This window comes from Vigna unguiculata, chromosome 3 (genome assembly GCF_004118075.2).
Source record: "Vigna unguiculata cultivar IT97K-499-35 chromosome 3, ASM411807v1, whole genome shotgun sequence".
In the NCBI taxonomy this organism is placed as follows: domain Eukaryota; kingdom Viridiplantae; phylum Streptophyta; class Magnoliopsida; order Fabales; family Fabaceae; genus Vigna; species Vigna unguiculata.
Window position 1 is genome coordinate 49,756,325 of NC_040281.1, and position 21,716 is coordinate 49,778,040.

Genomic DNA, 21,716 nt, shown 5'->3' on the forward strand with positions numbered 1-21,716 from the left:
AGTATAGCGGGTACAGGTATCCACGAGTATGAATATTATGATACCGTACCCGTCCCGTTAACATGCGAGTATTAAAATAAATTTGTATCCATTACCTGCGGATATCCATTTACAATAACCATATTCTACTCGTTGCGGGTTTTATTCGCAAGTATGAATTGTTTTGACATCCCTATACGTCTGAATGACTGAGATATGTATTGGGATGTACCTATGTAGCCTGAACCCATGTGTGCTGGGATGTACGTTTGTATGCATGTACATTTGTATGCCTGAACCCATATGTATGTCTCTACCTCTAAGTCTAAATGTGAATTTGGCCAAGATATATTTGCCCCTTGTTGAGGCCACGATGTACTCATCCCTAGATGAGACCGAGATCTACGTTTGTACCCCCTACGCCTAGATGTGGATTAAGCCAATATGTATCTACCACTTATTGAGACGGGATTGTACTCATTCCTAGGTAGGCCCGAGATATACTTGACTCCCTATACAAATTTGGAACATGACAATCCGTAATCACGTAGGGTGACTCGGTGAGCATTAAGAAAAAATAAAGTTAATTGAATTTTAGTTTCTTTTTATGATTTAAAAATTTTGTGCTTGTCTACTCTCCAAACTTCTCCAAACTTGTTTCAAATTATAATTAACTCAACTTCATAATAATATAACGAGAACATTAATCTATTTTACTAAACACTGATCGTACTTAAAAATTGATACAGTAAAGATAACGAGTAAAATTAAGAGTATTACTTAATATAACTGAACAAACAAATACAAACCATTGAAGCACAATTAATATTCTAATCCTTTTGAAACAAAATCAAAGGTTCAATTCACATAATTATCAGTAGTAAATAATTATTGTGAAAAAAATGATGAAACATATTTATAAAAGGTTGTTGCAAAGTAGATTATAACCCATATTAAAGAAAAAGGTAAATATTCATATTAAATACAGATAAATATGTTTTTAGTTTTTAAATTTCAATGCAAAATTGGAATTCGTTTATATTCCAATTTTTTATATATTTTGGTCTTCAAACCTTAAAATTAAATATATATAATCATTTTAATCAAACTTTGTTAATTTTTTTACATCTTAAACGATGTTTCAAACTAACATTTAAATTGAAATGAGTGAAACAGTATAAACAGTTCAAACATTAGCCTAAAACATAGTTTGACATGTTAAATTTTTTTATCATAGTTGGATTGAGAAGATTATATTCATTAATTTTTAAAGTTTGAGGACCAACCTATATTAAAGTTTAGAATATGAATAGATTTCAATTTCACATCAAAATTTAAAGATTGAAAACATATTTAATCCTTAAAAAAAATGAAGTTTTATAATTAAATATGTCATCGATCAGGTTGACCCATAAATCTAAACTCATTTTGACAAGCCTACTTTTCTGTACCAAGTTCCACCTCCATATTCCTTCTACCTATTTCCCTATCTCATTAACATTCTCGTTTTTTTGTTATGATATTGTGAATAAACAATTAAACTCACTACACATTTATCCTTGTTGTTATTTCCATCCAAAAGACCAACTCGAAACTTACTTCATATCCGTTGTAAATTTTTCTTGTAATATTTTCATCAAACCATCCATTTTAACATTTGTCTTCTCCGTACACTTTCTTGAAATCCTTCCACCATATATATACTTTTCTTTTATTCTTATTAGCATTATCATCATTCTTCCCACCCTACTTGGCCTTAAGGATTTTACACCGCATTGAGTTTTGTTTTTGCGGCAAACCTCACTTTTATTTGCCTAATAATCCCTTGTTAAAACATATAGTTGTTCTTTACTCCTTATCCACCAACATATGACCTAATTTTCTCACCATTGTTTTAATTGTCTTAAAGAAAAATATGCAAAATAATGTAATAATTGTTAATAACAAAATTTAAAGTACACAACCTCCCAATCCGAGAATTATCTTCCTTTTCCAACTCCCAAGTTTCTCCTTAACTTTTTACATAAGAGGTCCCCAAGTACTTTACTTCCTTTGGTTAGTACCTACGGGCATCCCTAAACAAATGAAAGGAAATTCCAAAATTTCGTATTTTAATTTGTCATTTATACTTTTAACCACTTCATGATTAATCCCAAATGTTCCAAATCTACTCTTATTAAAATTTGTCTTTTGTTATGATGTCATTTCATAACATTCGAGGATAGCTTTAAGTACTTTACATTTTTTCCAACAAGCCTTTTCTATGAAAATTGTATTATTGGCAAATTAAAGAATATTCACTTCTACCTTATATTTTCCAACCCTTGAAACCAAAATATGTAAATAATTGAATAATATTTGCATATGACATGTAAAGGCTAGACGTAAAAGAGGATTAATTTAGTTTAAAAAATAGTTAATTTAAAAAAAAAAGTTAAATAAAAATGATTAAATTTAAAAAATAAAATTAGTAAATCATTAATTTAATTTAAAAATACAGTTATTTATTTAAGAATAAAATTAGAAAAAGATATATATACCGTAAAAGTAAATCTTCTTTGGTATAAATGAAGATAATAGTTATTATCTATTATATAAGACATTTACAACGTACTTTCTCAATCATAGTAAATGAGACGTGTCTTCCCACAATACTAAAAGGTTTTTAAACTCTTCGATTTTTGAAAGAGAAATGTTATTCCATAACTTCCATATACATAACTCTAGAAAAAAAAATTATTGTGAGAATTTCATGGAGGTTAAAATCTTTAATAAAACTTCAAACATAAACGAAAATAGATCTCATAATTTCATTCCCAAATTTATTTTTACTTAGTTCCTTATACCCATACTTTAAAGTCCCTCGGGATGATTTTATACAAAATTATCAACCTTTACCTATTTTTTCTTCGTTTCAACTTGTAGAAAACCACTTCCAACAACAATATTATATTCTTTATATTTAAAAAAGAATCTTCCACTAAACCTAGATAACATACATAATCCAACTTCATCCAGGTATCATAGATTATAAACTGATTACTAATTTTAGTTACTGTTTCTTTTGCCTATTTACTACATTCAATTATTGGACTAGATGCTTTTTTGCCTTGTTATTGTAATATTCCAACTATCAACACTACAAAATTATTTTCTTCTGTATATCTCTCTATTTCCATTTCTTACAATTAAATAATTTGGATTTAAAATTATTATGATGTTAATAGGTATCTTGCCAATTCCAATGACAAATTGGTATGTTGTCGAAAATATAAAATTCTTTCCGGAAGCAATTGAGTGTAATAAGAAAATCATTCATATTTCCCCAGATCAATCAAATAATTAATTATCATAACAACAATGAACATAATAAAGGATTATGAATTCCTGATTTAGACCTAAATATAATCCCAAAAAGAATAACTAATTATAACCTGAACTCGGGGAAAGACAAAAGAAAAAAAAAGGCATAAAATAATCCTCATATATAGTAGGGTAAATATTACTTTAATGTTATTAAAGATGAAGAATAACATATGAAGCTTGCAACTAATCCATTGAAAGTTACAAAATATGCGAAAATTTTCAGATTCGGTTATTCTTTGATTGTCACAATGCAGCATAAGCATTTCACTGCGTTCAAAAAAAATAAAAAATAGAACTAAAATATTGGCCTTGCCATACTCTGTCTGCATTATTAATTAATTAATCAATTCCCTTCAGACTTGATCGGAAGCAACTGAACGTGGTAACACGCCAAGTGTATCGCGAAAAAAAGGCTGTAATAAATACAAATGTTTCAGCATATATATTAAAGACAGTGACATGAGAACAAGACTTTAATGTATTTAAATAAAAGAAATTTGTTAATTTTTATGAGAACACTAATTATTAATTTGTGAAAATCATCAACGAATAACAAAAATTTTCTTTTACCAAGTATATTATTTAACGATTCTTATAATAAGTAAATGTATTTTTTAAGGTGTTTAGCATAAAGGAGTGTTTTAATTAGAAACGTGAAGTTGTAGTTGGAGTGGTTTATTTATTACAGTGCAGAAACCCGGATTTTGTGCGAAGTCATGGAATCAAACAAAATGACGTTGTAAAAAGAGTCCTCAAATTTAGAGCAGCAGTCAAAGTTGTTGCTTAAAACTTATTCAAAAAAATCCACACACCAATAGACGCGTTATATTTTGTTTTAAGCCCACACAACAAAACACCACTAACTCACGCTAATCTTTCAAATATCATAAGCACACCACTTTATCAACGGGACAAAGATCGCATCTCCTATCGTTACAATCTTGCATTCACATTCTAAGTCCATTTTAAAACACTTAAGCTTTAGATCCTTTTAGTTCCATATTTTATGCCACAAAACCACAAATGTTTTTTTTTCCACGAAAAATAATGTTTTTTTTTTTTAATTTTCGATCATGGGATTTTAAAACTCGTTGACTTCTTAGATCCAAGGGAAGTTTTAAATTCACATTAATTGATGATTCTTAGAGTTACGAGGATTTTTAGTTTCTTCGAACTGAATTTTGAATGACAGATCCAAAGTGCATGCAAATAATAGTTGAACTAAAAATTGAAACAATAAAAAGTTGAAATAATTGTATAATTTGAAATACAGGAAGCATATCTTATATTAGAATATAGTAGGTAAATAAAAAATGGAAGAAGGAAGTGAAATTTGAGAGGGAAAAAAAAAAGAAAAAAGAGAGAAGAAGAGGTAATCGGTATCAAGATGTTACAGAAGAGAACACCGACAGGAAGGTGAACATGTGCAAGGAGAGACTAAACGGAGGATGTAAGGTGTGTAAGCCATCCATCTTTGGGGAACGCAAAACAACCCTGGCCCACCCCAACACTCAACCAAACCCTCTTTAATTATTTATTATTCTTCCCTCCAATCTTCATCCAACGCTCCAAAATCTCCCAACCCCATCGTGCGATCAAATATTACTCTCCCTCCCCACAACACCATCGCCTTACTCCGCTTCACTTCAGATCTGGCCGCTCAAACCGAACAAAAACCTTAGCATCCCCGAAAGCGGAGCGTGCTGTCGGCGATGGTGGAGGCGCAGACATGGACCACGCGCCGAATGAGCAATCCTAGGCTCGACAGTACGGAGCAGGTGCTCGACATTCCGCCCACGCCGCCGGGGGAGCACCGTAACAGTTTCGGATCCAACGGCGGGGGACTCTCGCCGACGGTGGTGACCGCCCTCATCATTGCGTCGTGGTACCTATCCAACATCGGCGTCCTGCTCCTGAACAAGTACCTCCTCAGCTACTACGGCTACCGCTACCCCATCTTCCTCACAATGCTCCACATGCTATCCTGCGCCGCTTACTCCTACGCCTCCATCAACTTTCTTGAAATCGTTCCCCTCCAACACATCCACTCCAAGAAGCAGTTCCTCAAGATCCTCGCCCTCAGCGCCATATTCTGCTTCTCCGTCGTCTGCGGCAACACCTCGCTCCGCTACCTTCCCGTCTCCTTCAACCAAGCCATCGGCGCCACGACGCCGTTTTTCACCGCCATCTTCGCCTTCGTAATCACCTGCAAGAAGGAAACCGCGGAGGTTTACCTGGCGCTTTTGCCCGTTGTCTTTGGGATCGTGGTTGCGAGCAATAGCGAGCCTTTGTTTCATCTGTTCGGGTTTTTGGTGTGTGTCGGTTCAACTGCCGGTCGAGCTTTGAAGTCCGTGGTTCAGGGGATTCTCTTGACCTCTGAGGCGGAGAAGCTTCACTCCATGAACTTGCTTCTCTACATGGCTCCCTTGGCGGCTTTCATACTGTTGCCGTTTACTCTCTACATCGAAGGGAATGTGTTCGCTCTCACTGTGGAGAAAGCCAGGGGAGACCCTTTCATTTTGTTCTTGCTGCTTGGGAATGCCACCGTCGCTTATTTGGTCAACTTGACCAACTTCTTGGTGACGAAGCACACCAGCGCGTTGACGCTTCAGGTGTTGGGGAATGCCAAAGCCACCGTGGCGGCTGTGGTTTCGGTTTTGATTTTCAGGAATCCGGTGACGGTTATGGGAATGGCGGGTTTTGGAATCACGATCATGGGGGTGGTGCTTTACAGCGAAGCCAAGAAGAGGTCCAAAGTTACGACTCATTGATTGATTCGCACGAAGCCGTTTCTTTTTCTCCTTTGCCTTTTCATAAAGCCATTATTAACCCACCCTGCATCTTCGGGTATTTCTTTCTTTCTTTTATCTTCTTCTTCTTTTTTATGTTGCGCCGATTTACTTTGATTTGATTCTATTTCCGTGGATATTGGAGGGAGTTCATTACAGCAATTGGACTGTATAGGAATGACGGAGAAACAGAAAGAGGGGAAGGGTTACTTTTGTTGTTCTTGGATTGGGTTGGGTTTCTGATTTTCTCTCACCTGTTGTGTAAGCTTATATATCAAACGCTCTGTGCCCTTTGGCAACATACATAAAACGTTCAAAGAACGAAAACTTATGTGTATTTCGTGAGGGAGGAAAATTCTCCCTCGCTGCATTTTGCCAATCACATAATCTTTTTTTTTTTTTCATCTCTTGTCTTTTCCTCATTTGGTGCTTTGTCAGATTCGATTGTGAGCTTAGAGCCAACTGCTTGTATGGTTGCCTCTTTCGGTTTATGGCCATCTAGGGCTGACCTTATCCGCCGAACCGTTTCATAATGACGATTTGTCAATGCAGTAATATTAACGATTCAGACATTGTTCTTTTGTTTGTGTTTGTTTGTTAAGGAATTGTAGTTTCTTTTTGTATTGTTCTGCGATTCATGAAATTAAGCTTCCAATTTCAGTTCTATGTAGTCACCCATTGCTCCTCTTTCTTTCACATATATCCAGTGCCAACTTTATTAATTACTCTTAAAGTACTTCTGGAGTAAACTGAGTACCCTGAAACCAGTCCCAGTGATAGCTTAGTTATTGATAAGGCTTGTCAATGTTAATCATAATCTGGCTAGTTTCAAAGGACCTTTTGGAAGTTTATATTTCATGGCCACTTGTTCTGAGTGTTAGTGTTTACAGCAACTTTGATGGATATAGCCAAGTTTAGTGTAAATTATTTTACTCTTTCAGCACAAATCTTTTAACATCTGAGCAGGATTTTATTTCTCTGCTTAAAGAACCATTAGTAATTAGAGTTCATTTTCAGCAGTTGAATGGAACAAAGATGATTTGTATGTATTGCTTGGTTCAAAATGTATGGAAATTGTTGTGCAGGTTCAAATGTACAATTGAACACATTGAGTTGCATAAATTGAGTTGATATTGGGGAGAATGTTTATTGGCTTTCTTATGGTGAGTAATTCCGATTAAGTATAACTCCAAAAACTAAGTCTGGTTCCCCATGCTCTCGTGTGATATCTCAGGCACAAAATGCATTCAAATTGAAATACATCAACAACACTTCTTCCCTCCCTGCCTAAATTGCACCTGATTTTGCTAATTTCTGTTTTGCTTGGCTTGCTAGGTCAAAGCGTAGTGTGGCCGCTAAACTAAGTGAAAAGACTGTCATGTTTCATACTCACCACCACCAATCACCTGTGTCCTAAACTGTGCTTTAAGCTTCAATGTGGGTTACACTTCAACAACAACAACAACCATCTAAAATATTGAAAAATGACATTCATTGCATCCATTTGGCCTAATGTATGAAACTAGCTGCTGTTACTCCATCTTAGTCAATCTGATTGAAAGTTGCATTGGGTATTTCAGAATATATATATATGTTTAAGATGTTGGTTTGTTAAATTTCCAAACTTGTCAAAGGGGTAGGGAGATGTCCATGTTTAAAGCCGGTCAAATTGCTATTTAAGTATTGCTAGGATGTTGCTAATCCCACTACAGATTCAGCTTAATAAATTATTCTTCATAAGTTGTTTTGGGACTAATATACGAACTTCACTTGACTTGTGTACTAGGTCGATGTTAGGTGTGTAATAATGCCACTAATGGATTTTGTTTACGCCAAGGCGGCATGTGACTTCTTACCTACCTAAAATATTAAATTAATACAGCACGTGATCATAGTTCAATTCGCGTATTTGTGGGACATGCAATTCATTTTCATTTTAAATTCACCTTTTGTAGGGACAAAACATTAATGTTTTTAAAGAGATTGAATTCGATAAGATTGTGGTTCCCATAGATACTATATTTCCGGAATCGTTTGAGCCGTGTTCTCGTTTACCCTAGAAAACAAAGTTCAATGTTGCTCATTATAAAAAAAATTGATAAGTAACTCGCTATAATTTTAAACAACTGAAAATCACATATGTGGATCCACATGGAAATGATATTTTAGTGATAAATAACATGGAACTGATATTTTATTGATAAACAAAATAAAGTATATAACTAAGATATTCTCATCATAAATAGCCTTAATGAGAGACAATAAGTTTTTTTTTAATGTAATGCAACATAGCAAATAATTAAACATTGGTCACCCTTGATCCCTACCTAAGTATCAATACATAGGCATTACAAGAATAAGAAAATCTTAGGTGTACATTCAATGATTCAAAGAAATAATTGAACTATCTTCAGTCAACTTTTACACACATTGAAGATGAGACAAACATTTTCTTCAAATCTTCCATTAGGATTTTCGGTGCAGTCTGACCCTAGACATATTTGAGGGTGTATATTAATATTAAGAGTTGTGGGGAAGCTGCTCCACTAAAGTTTTCAGCTTCTATAGTGCAATAGAAGCATGGCTCCTTGAGTGGTTTCTGTTTGTCCGTACTTTTAATACATTTTCTTTTATGTATGAACTATATAAATCAAGGTTTCCAATAAAGATTGATTAGATAATTAATAACGATATAAAAAAAAATATCAACTTGTAACATTTGAAGCTTCTGTTTCTATTTTCTGAGAACAAATAAATTAGTGCTTTCTTAAATAGATAATACTTATTATTTTAAACAGAAAATATTAAAAATAAAAAACTTTCTAAATAAAAGAAATTACTTAATTTCAACCTTCAACCCTTCCACTGTTTTCATTCATAATAATTAAACATCTATTATGTCTTTAATAACCTGTATTCACAATAACACTTCCACTGTTATAATCTAAAATTGATTACCACTTGTATCTATCTTCTACCAGAGTCTCGAGGTACATCGTGTGTCACTGCCAAAGAGATTTTTGATAGTGTTAAAAATGAAAAATAAAATCATGCTAAGTTTTCAGAATATAAAATCCTGTAAAGAACAATAATATTTATTTTTAAAACAATTTTATGTCAAATTTTGTATGTACAAATACTGTCTCTACACATTTATCTGTAATAATTCCTGAAGACTTGGGAAGTGGCCGAAATAAATTGATCAATCTTATTTACAAGGTGATACAATAAAAAAAGTTAGTCCGGCCGACGGATCAAGTAAATTTTTCATTTGATATTGTGGCGCCTGCCATTTGGGAATGAAATCAAGCATTGGAATTTTGACTGCGAGTACAAGAGAGTGAATAGAGGAATGATAAAAATTACAAGAGAGTGCAAAAAGAAAATAGAGGAATGATAAAAACATTTCACGGAATATTATAATTAAAAATAATGCTATTTTTGAACACATTCAAAACATAACTGGATAAAACATTTTAGTATTTCTTAAAAATTAAAATCTAAAATAATTTAAGTAAAATTGCGTTGATGAAATAATAACTTCCTATATTTCCATGAAAAAAATCACTTTTCCGTCACTCCTCACAGGAATAGAAGTGTAGAGAACATGATAAAAGGAGAAATTACAACTTTCCTAATAATCAACACTAAATTTTCAATTTTTGCAACAGACATAAGAATGTAACAGTCATTTCTAGGAACTAAAAGGTATTTAGTTTTGTTTGAAAATCCAAATGGCGATACATGTCATCTGTTCTTTGTTTGGAGCCAAGTTATTGGCCAACTGTATTAGTGGCATTTAATTATATTCAACGTCTAACGACGGATATACAATACTAATTAATTTATGTGAAATGGTGGTCCTCTTAGGCCCTTCATCGAATAGAGGACCAACAAATATAAGCTCCTTTTAGGTTGTGGCTAGATCAGAAAGGAAGAAATGACAAGTGAAAAGAGTTGAGATTAGATAGTAACTTTATTGGAAGTTTGTTCCCACCTCTTACATATACGTTTCAAAAAGTTAATTCAAGTTGAAAGAGAAATGACCAAGAAATGTGAAAGGGATATACCAGTCGATTGGGCATCCGAACTCGGTCCAGTTACATATACCATTCCAGAAATTAGGATAAATAAATTACATATTGATTAATGCTATGAAAAGAGAAATTAAACATAAGCTTAAGGGACTGCAACACTCTCGCCTTTAATCATATACTTTTTGAATTATGATCAAGGACAGTTACAGAAGATACAAGCTGTTCACCTAGAAAAAAAATGTAAGATTCTGTGTACAGAAAAAAATATACACCTATCATCCGCGGTCAGATTCAACTATGTACAGTCAATCTCATGTCAGCAAAAATTCTAGTTTGATGCCCATAACTAAGCAGGTTGCACATTTTCCCTAGTTTAGTCACCGAATTCCTAAGCTCCTGGAATATTTCAGTTCGATGTTGAACACACTTATATAAGCAATCAATTGATGTTGAGTTCTGATTTAACAATCGAATTAAACATGAAGAGCCCATACCTCCTTCCACCCATCAGATTGATGCAACCGCGATTCCCTCGAGAAGTTTGACTTGCCCCAAACATAAAAGTCTTCTCCTGCAACACGTGTCTGAGCTCAGCTAGATGATGAAATTTGTCATTAATGGTGAATCACTAAAGATAGAAATATCACATTCAAATGTTAAAAATTAGAAAGTTATAGGAAAAGCAAATGTTTACAGAAGTCGTGTTCTTCATAATACATTCTTAATATATTATTACCTCTTGGTCCGGACGAAAAGAATTTAATATATGTTATTTTGAGTCCTTGCACCAAGAAACAAATAACTCAATATAATGCAAACACGAAAAAGTAATCCAAGATCATTTACGTGCCATTCAAAATTGTAGGACAAACTATAAAAAGAAAGTAATGTAGATGGTAAACCTTTCTACACATCCCGGAATGCTGAGGCAGTTTGAAATGAGATCCATTATTTGGCTGGCACTCAGATGCCAGAGAAAGCTAACATTTCAAGAAAGTTGAAAGATTGAAATCGTTAAAATATATCTTATGATTAGCAACAAAACCATACGAAATTTCAAGCGCCAAAGTTACATGCTGCAAGGCTCGAGAATTAACTCAAGAAAGTACACCAAGCAAAAAGGTAGCCCGAAATATAAATTAAAAAGGAAAAGAAAAATCACCTTGCTAAAGAGTTCAGTTGGCGGATCTTGCTGAACCTCCTTTTCAGACTGTAAATCAAATTCCTGTATGAATTGAAGCAAGGCGCAATTATTAATATTTTCTACTCTGAGAAAGAAAATGTCATGGGAAGAAAAAATCAATAAGCACTATGCCATACCATTGGGAGTGTTGTTTCCTGTCTGCAGTTACGGAAACCACCATCTCCTTTACTTTGAGTTATCTGTAGTCAGACATTGGAAGAATGAAAGATGAAATTAAAAGACAAAATTACAGACAACAGGGAGAACAAAAGAATCTGAATTTCGGACTTCTGCAGGTATCTTTCAGAACTCGGATTACTCATACATAATAATGAAAAGACAATAAGATGAACTAAATAGAGAGTTATCTACTTGTCTCATAATAGTTTCATTCATCAGTTTTACTTATATTGCCTTTAGGATTGTGTACAAAATTTCCCCCTGGAAAGTTATTCTGATACTATCTGAAACAATATGTAAATCCTGAACTCTCTTTAAAAAAAGAATCGCCTTTCTTCTGAAGACTTGCTTAAATTAGAGTTTGAAAGAAAATTTGACGTAAAAATATAGAAGAAAGAGGATTGAAACGGAAAGATACTATTGAATCCAGCAAAATTATAGAAGGTGTTTTTCACTTGCAGCTTCATCTTAACTAAAATGGATGGTAAAAGAATAGCGCTGCATTTATTATCAAATTACGTGCTTAATTATGTTTATATAGCTTAACAAATACTGAGGCCCAGACGCAGAGTTTGAGAAAGAAGTCAGTATCAGTAGCTACATGCATCTATAAGCCAAAATGTATATCATAGTCAAGATAATTCAGGAAAAACTTCTTTTTATAAATGATATACTTAAGTTAGACCCGGCTTTAATATGAATTGTGTTTATATAACAGCTTGATGGTGATGAGATATCAATGATTTAATGTTGCCCTATACTACTATGAAAGAGATAAATACTATTGTTTCATGCAATAAAAACACTACCGTCTGTGCAAGTTTGTTATATTTTCATCATCGAAGCATGAAGATTGTATAAACTATTTCAAATGGAAAACTTTTCAAATCATAATGAAAAATTTTAAAATCATATCTCATCATGCCACCAGAAAATATAATAATGGTTTACATTTTATTCTTTGCTAACAAGTTACTATCATGTACCTCATCCAAATTTATTATTGACGTCTCATTACCTTCTTATTAAGTGGCCGAGCTTTAAAAATGTGTGTAAACCCCAATCCATCATACGTTGGTGCACCTCCTGGGGTAGGTCTATGGACAGAGAGTATTTTGTAGTTAGTACAACTGTTTCATGAATAGTCAAAGTTTGAAAGACCATTATCACTATCATCAAATTTATTACCTTCTTAAATCCTTGATTCTATTTTCTAAAGAAACGTTAGTATGCTTGTCCCAACCCTGCAACCAGATAACTTCGGTTTCAGACAAGCTAATCATATCTATCGTGCAACAGGAAAATGAAACAAAAAAACGCATATCAACAATAAAAAAATACATAACAAGTGTATGAAATTAACCTTATCAGAATCATAGCAGTGAAGTGAAGATGACGTAGCAGATGTGTGTTGGATTGCCCTCTCCGAAGTTTTCAAGTGAAATTCCTGAGAAGTAATACAGAAACCTGAACTTAAAGATAAATACGTAGAAACAAAATCATTTTCCTGATTATTTGTTCAGTACTTTTCCTTTTATAATAACAGTATGGTGATAAATATGGATGAATAGAGAAATTAAATATCAGAACTCGAGCTTACTTGAAATTCAGGCAACCGTGGAGTGCTCCTTTTGGGAGGTGGCAATGAAGGAGCCTCAAGAATCTAGATTGTGAACATAATTTAGTGAAGATGATGAGAACAATGCACCAAATTAATCAAACAAAAGAAATTATACTTAAACAAGAACTAACTTTTCTATTTAATGGGCGAGCTTTGAATCTGGGAGCTGCAACTGTTACTCGCTCTGCCTCAGCAACATTTTTAGGTCTGCAGAACACATTTATTTCTTAATGGCTACTGTCTTAAAGAAGAACACTCATCATCCAAATTTCAGTGAACATCATACATTCACAATCACAAACCTTATCCTATGTGCTCTCTGTGCTGTTCTAAGGTCAGGCTCCCTTGGAATAGTAAGCCTCAGCTTCGAACATGTAGAGTTTTGTTCAACCATGACATCCTACACGAACATACAATTGGGTAGAGTATATCACATGAACCTTTTTCCTGCCCCCTTAAGAAACAAGATCATATTCCTCAAAGATATACAAAATTCATACTTAATAGAGGATACCTTTAGCCATTAACAAATTTCCACTCAACAACAGCATTGTATTAAGAAAAAAAAATGAACTTTTGTTACTTCTTTTTTTGAAAAATCAAATAACGAATAACGTCTTAAGGACAAAAATACAAGTACCGTGCAAATCATATCAAGAGAATACTTGACAATTTTTGAATAATTTACATTTACCAAGGGAAGATTCAACAATTCTGCATTAGGATTCATACCCTCATTCGAGTCTTGTGGAAAAAATTGGTTTGAGGCTTCACATCTGGAACCTGCAGAGACAAAACAGTAAGCATTTCAAGCACCCTGTCTAAAATAAATGTGATGTCAACATTACTTAACCAGCATTCGAGTTCCTGATCCACATTTTAAGTACTTCCCACTGCCACCCAAACCTTGAAGACTAAGAGCATGTTTGAGGGTAAAGGAAAGCGCGAGAACATTTTTTATTTTTAAATTATGTAATATACAAAATAAACAAAAAAATAAAAATAGAGAACATTTATTCGAAATGAGAAGTTTGTTCTCCCATCCCTTCTCGTCCAAAACCCAACTCGCAAACACACCCTAAAAATGTAATCTACTAATGCATTTGACCGCTACCCATGACAAATATCAACCAAGCACTTAAGTTCCATAGAGCAATTTGATACATCCAAATGTAACAATGTTAGGAAAAGTTTCTGAAGATGAACCATTTGCCACTTGCTAGAAACTGAGTAAAATTTCACAGCATTATATAGTCATCTTTGTGATAAATTTCTGGTATACATCTACTTATGATCAAAGAGACAAATCTTAAGGCAGTTTCTTTAAGTATTGTAAAATTATAAAAGAAAGAATAGAGCAACTCGCAGACCTTACACAAGAGACCGCCCTCTAGTTTTTGCCTCTTGGCAGCTTGACTTTCTACCCCAGAAGAGATAGATAAACTTTGTTCATTCTGAGATAGTAGCTTTTGAAATCTGAGAATGGAAGAGTTGCAGATATAGGGTTATCTGTTTTTTTTTTCATAAAAAAAAAAAAAATCAAAGATATACAGACATACTTATTAAAAAATATGACTTCATTGAAAATAAAATGCCCGCTCAATTTGGTGATTTCACCGCTTCAAGCAAACAAAGATGCTGTAGTATAGTTCAATGAAATGGTACATTTCAAAACAAATGGCAATTTATATTGCCATTCTATTCCTCACGCCCAAAGAAAAAACCATGTCACTTTAAATATGAAAAATGGAAATTTATTCTAATATTCACCTTGAACCAACAATTTTAGCAGGGAGATTTTGCTTGGCCAATTGACTGGTGGTAGGTTTCATTAGTGTTGAACTCTTGGACACGGCAGACTTAGCCTTAGAATTCAAATTATTCCCGATTGTCTTACTTCCAAATGTAAGTCCTAGAAAAATGCACAAATGCAATTTTCAAGCAGAATAAGAATAAGTTGGAACAGATGAAAGAGAGAAAAGGCAGATATATAGAGAAAATGAGTGAGAATTGCAAAAGCAATGTTATAAACATCAGAAGCTGGGAAAAAATAATTCCGTGTTAAAGATATACACCACTCGAGTACTTCCATCTAACAGCTTAGACTTTTGGGAGAGTAGTTATTGACATAGTATAAGCCTAAATGACTATGTAGTATGGAATTTGATTCCTGCCCCATCATTTTTCATGACTAAATAAGGTAAGGTGAGATCACACATTGTCGCCACCTTAAGCTTTGGGGAGAGTTAATCCTTAGAAAAAATGAAATCACAGTCATACCAAGAATAACCATACCACAAGAGACACTTGCAACATAAAATCAGGATTATATATCAAACAATATCATTAGCACATGATATTGTATATTTAATTTCTAGAAAGAAACTGATTGCTCCAAAGATGCATTCATGAAACTAATCAATTGATGATACTTTTATTCACATAATAATAAGGATTATAATGTGCTAAGCCCCTGAGCATATTTACTGCCCTCATACATTAGCATCTGGATGATTGGTATCAGATTGCTACCGTAGGTACTTTTAGCGGTCTTGTACTATCATTTTGTAGAATTCCAACCAATAATTGAGAGATATTTCCACCAAGTGTTTTTTGTCCTAACAGTTAAAGAAGAAGGCATATTGGCATTATCATGTTTTATTTTTTATTTATTTTGATCTTTTATTGTTATTTTATTACTATCTTTCTAGAGATTTTATGTTTTATTTAATAAAATTGGAAAAGATAAATATTTAGTTTACATCTTTAATATTTTGCACATAAGTGGAAATATAAAAGAAAATAAGAAAAATATCAATAGAAATTGATTATGAAAGTTATCAACAAGAGAAAATATTTATAAAGTTGGTTACTCCAGTACACTTATTGTTGTTGGGAGAAGGACAGTTCACCTAAAAGGAGAGAAGGTAGAGACGCATCCTGAAAGCTGGAGGCATTCATCTCTATTCTTATTCTAGTATTCAGACCGATAAGGAGTAATGTATTCTTAACTCTTTGTAAATTTCACTATTCAATATAATTTTTTCCATCACTCTCTGATTAGGATAAAAGAACTAATAGATTTCACATACTAACATAGATGTGGAATATATGTTAGACATAGATGTGGAACATTTAGTCATTCATAATCAGAATCTTGATCATTAATGCAAACTTATAATAAAAATGGCTAGATATAGGGTTTTTATTATTCAAGTTTAGACAAAAGGTGTGAATCCTAGAGAAGGAAGTAGAAGTATATTGTTTGGTGTTTTTGTGAAATTTGTTGTCTAATTGAGTTATGGATTGTAAGAGTTGTTAAATGTTGTACAAGTCTCTTGGAAATGATACTTGAACTTCCCACTCTATTACTTGTGTGATTTAGTACACTTATCAATTGCATACCAAGTTATTGGCAACAAGTCAAGAAAAAGTATTGAGTTCAGAAAGCTTGGATGTAACAAATGTATCTCTGTATAAACCCACTACATAACAAAGTTTTCAACTTACCACTTCGAGTGGAATAGAGATATGTACTGCATACAGGTCACTGTTGCAGTTATTTGAGAAGGACCTCAACAAGAGTGTGATAATTTAAAAATTACGCCAAGGCTTGTACAGAACAAGCCTGGTAAAATTTTACTCTCTGCTAAGTAACAGGCGGTAGAAAATGTGTCCACATTCAACAACAATGACTTTCATTGGTTCCACTTCAACTAGCAGATAGAACACGGAACATTTTAATGCACATAGGTCCACATGATGACCAACAGAGAGACCCTACCCAACAAAGGCGGATGTAAATACAGAACATCCCAGGCCAGAAAACTAAGCTTCCCGATTTCCATTCTTTTTAATTCACATTAACAAAAACAATACATAAACTACATAGTGTGTTTGGTCCAATTTATTTAAGAGAAATCATAAATTATTTTTGCTAGTTTGAGAAAAGAGTTTCATGAAGATAAATGATTATTCCCTAGTGTTGAAGCTGTACTAAACAAAATATCAGTGTAACAACTAATTACTGCTTAATCGGATCACCTAAGGCCTAAATAATAATAGAAATTGAAAAATTCATCAGGCAAAAGGAAGCACTGGAAAGACAAGTAGAATATACAAATATACAAAAGCAAGTTGATTGCGACGTCGTTTTGGACAACTTTCAGAGGGAATGAGAGTTGCATAAAGATAAAGAAAACTCAGTAGAACAAGCAAACGGCATTGAAGAAAGTAAAATGGTGGAGGCATACCATTATCTTCAAAAGCCGTGTCCAAAATTCCCGTCTGTAACGGAACACTGGATTTTTCATCATCAACATTACTCGTGCAGTTCAGGTGTTCGGATTTTGGCGAATCGCTAAAATCGTCCAAGAACAAATCCTTTCTCATAACCAGCCTTCTCACAAACGCTGAAGCAAAGAAAAACAACACAGATTTCGTAATTTCAGCAAGAACAGCAGAAAAGGGTGTGTAGACCGAAAAGAACGAAAATAAAAAGGGAAAACGAATATAGCAAACAATTTGGCAGAATGTGGCAAACGAAAAATGTGAAAACGAAACGCTTCATGTAAATATTTGACGAGCGTGTTAGAAAGAGAAGGATACTAACGCAAAGGAGGGTAACTAGCAGCAGTTTGAAACCAAAACTCAGCTTGGTGAGCTTCCGCTGGAGTCTCCGGTCGAGTGAAATCGAAGAACCGAGCAGCGTCGAACTCGTAATCGAGATCGATTTCATGAGCAACGAAGACGTGCTCTATTTCTGCGTCTTCGTCTTCCTCCATCACCATCGTCATCGACATTACCTCTTTCACATACACACTGACACTATCTGTTTCTCTACGCTGTCGTTTAGTAGGTGAACTGAGTGCAATGCGGGTTCGGAGCTCCTAATCTAATCCCAACACCGAAGAATCTGTTTCTTGGGCTTACAGAGAGATAGCTGCTCAGTGACAGTGAAAGAGGGAAGTGGGTTCTGTTCTGAAGGGGTTTGGTTTAAACTATAATTAAAATAAATGGTAATTTATTATTATTTTATGTTTTTAAAGGGAAATATATTTAGTGCATGGTGAAGGAGAGGAAAGTAGTACTATCATACCATTTTTAATTTTAATTTTAATTAATTATGTTTTTAAAAGGAAATATATTAGTGCGAGGTGAAGAGGAATGTACTACTACCATTCTTTACTTGGAAGGTGGCAGCAGGAGACAAAGCACAGAACCCCTTGCAGCTTTTTCGTTTATTTAATTAATTTTTCAATTTTCGTTTTAAAAATACTCTTTTGCAAGAATTTAATACCAATTCTACCTATATAAAATCTCCAAAATTGAAAAAAAATTGTTTATAAATTTTTATTTATTTAATTTATAATAATATTTTTACTTATAAAAAAATTTAGTTATATATTATCTTATATGGGTACCAAATTTGTCAAAGTGTGGTAGGTGTGAATAAGCATACAAAATTTGAATGTATTGAGGATGGTTCTTAAATTACATATTTATGGGAGTAAGAAATTGGTGAAATTATGGTAATATTTTATCCATATGACGAAGAAAACTATACAAGCTGGGGAATTTCATTGTTCTGTCTACTGTGTGTTACTTGTGGGGTGACATTATGTTTTGATAATTAGGATTAGTTTAATTTTCAAGATTTGGGATAAGATGATCCTGTTCACGAGAGATTCTGTAATTTCGGCGCCTGCCTTGTTTCTGTTTTTTTTTTTAGATGTCAATTTCTATTACCATTGTGTTTTTCTAGAATAATTACAATATTTCTTTACTAATTATGCGTGTATCTACTTACAAGTTAAATCTTCATTTGCTTTCAAAATAGCGAGGTATTAATTGTTTTAAGGTTTAAATTCCTTGGTTCTTTAATTTTTATGAAAAATTTAATTATATTTTTCATTTTTTTATTTAATTTAGTAATTTTAATTTTAAAATGATTTAATTAGGTTTTTTTAGATTAATATTTTTTTTTATAATTTATACATCAAATCATTCTGTCTATAAAATAAAATTAATTTGAATATTTAAGTTTTTAGATAAAGTTATTTGAATATTAATTTTAATTAAAATTTATTTTCAATCTAATGAAAAGAACTTAGAATTATTTTATAAAATTAGATAACTAAATTAAACCAAATAAATAGTAAAAATCTAATTGAATATTTTATAAGAATTAGAAAACTAAATGATTATTTTAACCTTGTTTTAAAAAATTGAAATTTATATTTTTTTATTTAGTCTAAATATCATATTCGTTAAAATATAAACAAAATAAATAAATAAATATAAGATAAATTATAAATTGAATTTGATAAACATGATTTTTGTTAAGGTATAAATTAAAGATACTAAACCAATAAATAAATTTATATATAAAATTTAATAAACTAAATGGATGCTTGAATATAAATATTTTAATATATTTGAAAATGCTTTAGAATTTTTTTTAATTGGGTGTAAATATTTAATACTTTTAATAATGATTAGTCTCTAGAATAAATTTTGCTATACAAATTATTTAAAGAGCATAACTAAGTACTACTTGAATAAATGTTGACCATTTTTAATTATTTGAATACAATATGTATTTTAAAATAAATAATTAAATATTACATTAATTGTAGTTTTTAATTATCTTAAACAAATAACTCTGCCTTGTTTATTGAACATTGAATATTTAATAAAATTAAAGCTAAACTATTGCATTGTTGCAGGTGCATGTTTCTCTTGTCTTGTCGCAATAGTGAGCAGCTGGGTCCCACTCCTTGTACTAATATTGACTCCCATATCCAACTAAGGACCCTATGAGAATCCAATGAACAGTTATGTTTTGAGTAAACTTATTGCGACTCCTTCGTATTTTTAAATATTAATTGAAAAGTTTGTTTTAATTTTTATTTTTTTATAGATATAAGGTACAATATTTTTAAATAATTATTAGAACTTTTTAAATAATTGACATATAAATATTTCGTCAAGTTTTTCAAAGACTATGAAGTATTCTCTATTCTTCTATACCTTAATTTTTTTTATTTGTTTTTAGTGTTCAAATAGAGGTTCTGTATTTGTTATATATTATTATATAAATTTTCTTTCATATAAATTTATTTCTATTTTTTCTTAGTTATATTTTGATTAATTTCTTCATATTTATTTTTATTTTAGAAAAGTTGTGATTTTGCTGGTAATTATAAGTGTCACTAAATATTAAATAAATTTATTTCTTTCTTAAAAAGGTAATAACTTTCCATATTATTATAATTGTAGTTAAATATTGGACGAGAATATTTTAAAATTAATTGAGACATTTTAAATTGACGCTAATAATTTTAAAAACAGTTATTTTTGCAGCTATATTAATTTTTTTGTAGTTATATGTGGTGTAAATTTTTAGTTAGTGGGTTATGTGACAAAAATAAAAATTGTGTGGCGGTTAAAATTAGATGCTAAAATGGGTTTAGTCGTTGGGTTCACCCATTAGTCTGTTAAGAAAAAGATAAATTGAGTTGGTATTTTTAACTTGCTAACTCGTTTTAGTTCATTTCGTCTAGTACGTCGAATTGATCGATAAAAATGGGTCAATTTACTCTTAACTAGTTGGTCCATTTTTAATTTTATTTTTTTAAAATAAAATAATTAAAAAAAATCTATATTATATTTTTGAATAAATGTAAATATGCAATATTATTATAATTTAAATCATTGACACTTACAATTTAAGTTTCAATTATAAGTTCTAATAAAGTAATTTAACATGTAAATATAATAATTGTTTTAATTTATTCAGTTAAATATATTAATTGATCAATTAAAAGCTTAAAAATTATTTATATAATTAAATATGCTCTAAATATTTACAAGTATATATATCAACAAACTTTATAAATAATTAAAAAAAAAAGTGGCGGGTTGAAGTTTTTGGCCCATTTTCTAATGGCGGATCAGACATCTCCAATCCGTTTTTGACGAATCAAGGGCGGTACGAACCAAAACGGGTCAGAGTGGCCTGTTTGCCACCCTTAGTTAAAACCAACACTAGACAACGCATTTAATTAATACTAAAATTAAATTTTTAATAAAATTATATATTTTATATTTAAACAAATAAAAAAAACAAATTGAACATTAGTGAAGTGAAGGATCATGAAATAATGGAGGGTGTGACTAAATTGAAGAAATTTAACTAAAACAAAGACTTATTTGAATAAAACACAATCAGTCATAATGTGAATAGTGTCATGTCATGTGACCAGTTTCAGCACACTTTGTGGTTATCAATTTAAACACCGTTACGAAAAGGACCAAATTGAACATAATTTAGCAAGACCAAATTGAACACACAAATAAAGAAAAGAGAACTAAATTGAACAAACTAGACCAAATAGGGACCCAAAATAGTATTTAAACCTTTATTATTTAATTATTTTTTAACTTCTTGTTTTTTTCATCAAAGAAAGTATTTTTGTCGTCTAAATAAAGTAAAAGTGCGCACTAATAATTATTAGAGAATGCTATCTAAGGATATGGTTTAATGAGCAATTAATGAA

The 21,716-nt window shown here is 32.0% G+C and overlaps 2 protein-coding genes across 5 annotated transcripts; one reads left to right on the forward strand and one right to left on the reverse strand.

Annotated features, from left to right (window-relative positions):
* Positions 1 to 4,765: 4,765 nt before the first annotated feature.
* Positions 4,766 to 7,874, forward strand: LOC114178475 (probable sugar phosphate/phosphate translocator At1g12500). 3 transcript variants are annotated; one of them, XM_028064406.1, is made up of 3 exons: positions 4,766 to 6,192; positions 7,220 to 7,297; positions 7,470 to 7,874. In XM_028064406.1, exon 1 carries the CDS (start codon positions 5,058 to 5,060, stop codon positions 6,114 to 6,116), a length of 1,059 nt encoding a protein of 352 aa, XP_027920207.1. In that variant the 5' UTR covers positions 4,766 to 5,057; the 3' UTR covers positions 6,117 to 6,192; positions 7,220 to 7,297; positions 7,470 to 7,874. The 3 variants fall into 3 exon arrangements, with proteins under 3 accessions (XP_027920207.1, XP_027920208.1, XP_027920206.1); XM_028064407.1 differs by lacking the exons at positions 7,220 to 7,297; positions 7,470 to 7,874 and adding an exon at positions 6,294 to 6,538; XM_028064405.1 differs by lacking the exon at positions 7,220 to 7,297 and having other exon boundaries at positions 4,767 to 6,192.
* Positions 7,875 to 10,151: 2,277 nt separating this feature from the next.
* Positions 10,152 to 18,129, reverse strand: LOC114177222 (protein TPX2-like). Of its 2 annotated transcripts, none has more exons than XM_028062489.1 (16): positions 17,768 to 18,129; positions 17,409 to 17,567; positions 14,926 to 15,067; positions 14,526 to 14,631; positions 13,888 to 13,938; positions 13,458 to 13,555; positions 13,287 to 13,362; positions 13,135 to 13,197; positions 12,898 to 12,981; positions 12,723 to 12,778; positions 12,553 to 12,631; positions 11,492 to 11,554; positions 11,334 to 11,396; positions 11,074 to 11,151; positions 10,666 to 10,742; positions 10,152 to 10,567 (listed from the first exon to the last, which is right to left on the reverse strand). In XM_028062489.1, the coding sequence occupies exons 1-16, from the start codon at positions 17,955 to 17,957 to the stop codon at positions 10,549 to 10,551; spliced, it is 1,404 nt and encodes a 467-aa protein (XP_027918290.1). In that variant the 5' UTR covers positions 17,958 to 18,129; the 3' UTR covers positions 10,152 to 10,548. The 2 variants fall into 2 exon arrangements, with proteins under 2 accessions (XP_027918290.1, XP_027918291.1); XM_028062490.1 differs by lacking the exon at positions 10,152 to 10,567 and adding an exon at positions 10,908 to 10,952.
* Positions 18,130 to 21,716: the final 3,587 nt, after the last annotated feature.

What these genes read in the sequence shown, in the direction of transcription:
- LOC114178475 (XM_028064406.1), top strand. Translation starts at nt 5,058, where the DNA reads ATGGTGGAGGCGCAGACATGGACCACGCGCCGAATGAGCAATCCTAGG.
- LOC114177222 (XM_028062489.1), bottom strand. Translation starts at nt 17,957, where the DNA reads ATGTCGATGACGATGGTGATGGAGGAAGACGAAGACGCAGAAATAGAG. An exon ending in TCCACAAGACTCGAATGAGG is followed by an intron (nt 13,556 to 13,887) that starts GTATGAATCCTA and finishes ATGTTCGTGTAG; the next exon opens with GATGTCATGGTTGAACAAAA. An exon ending in CAGAGAGCACATAGGATAAG is followed by an intron (nt 13,363 to 13,457) that starts GTTTGTGATTGT and finishes TGTGTTCTGCAG; the next exon opens with ACCTAAAAATGTTGCTGAGG.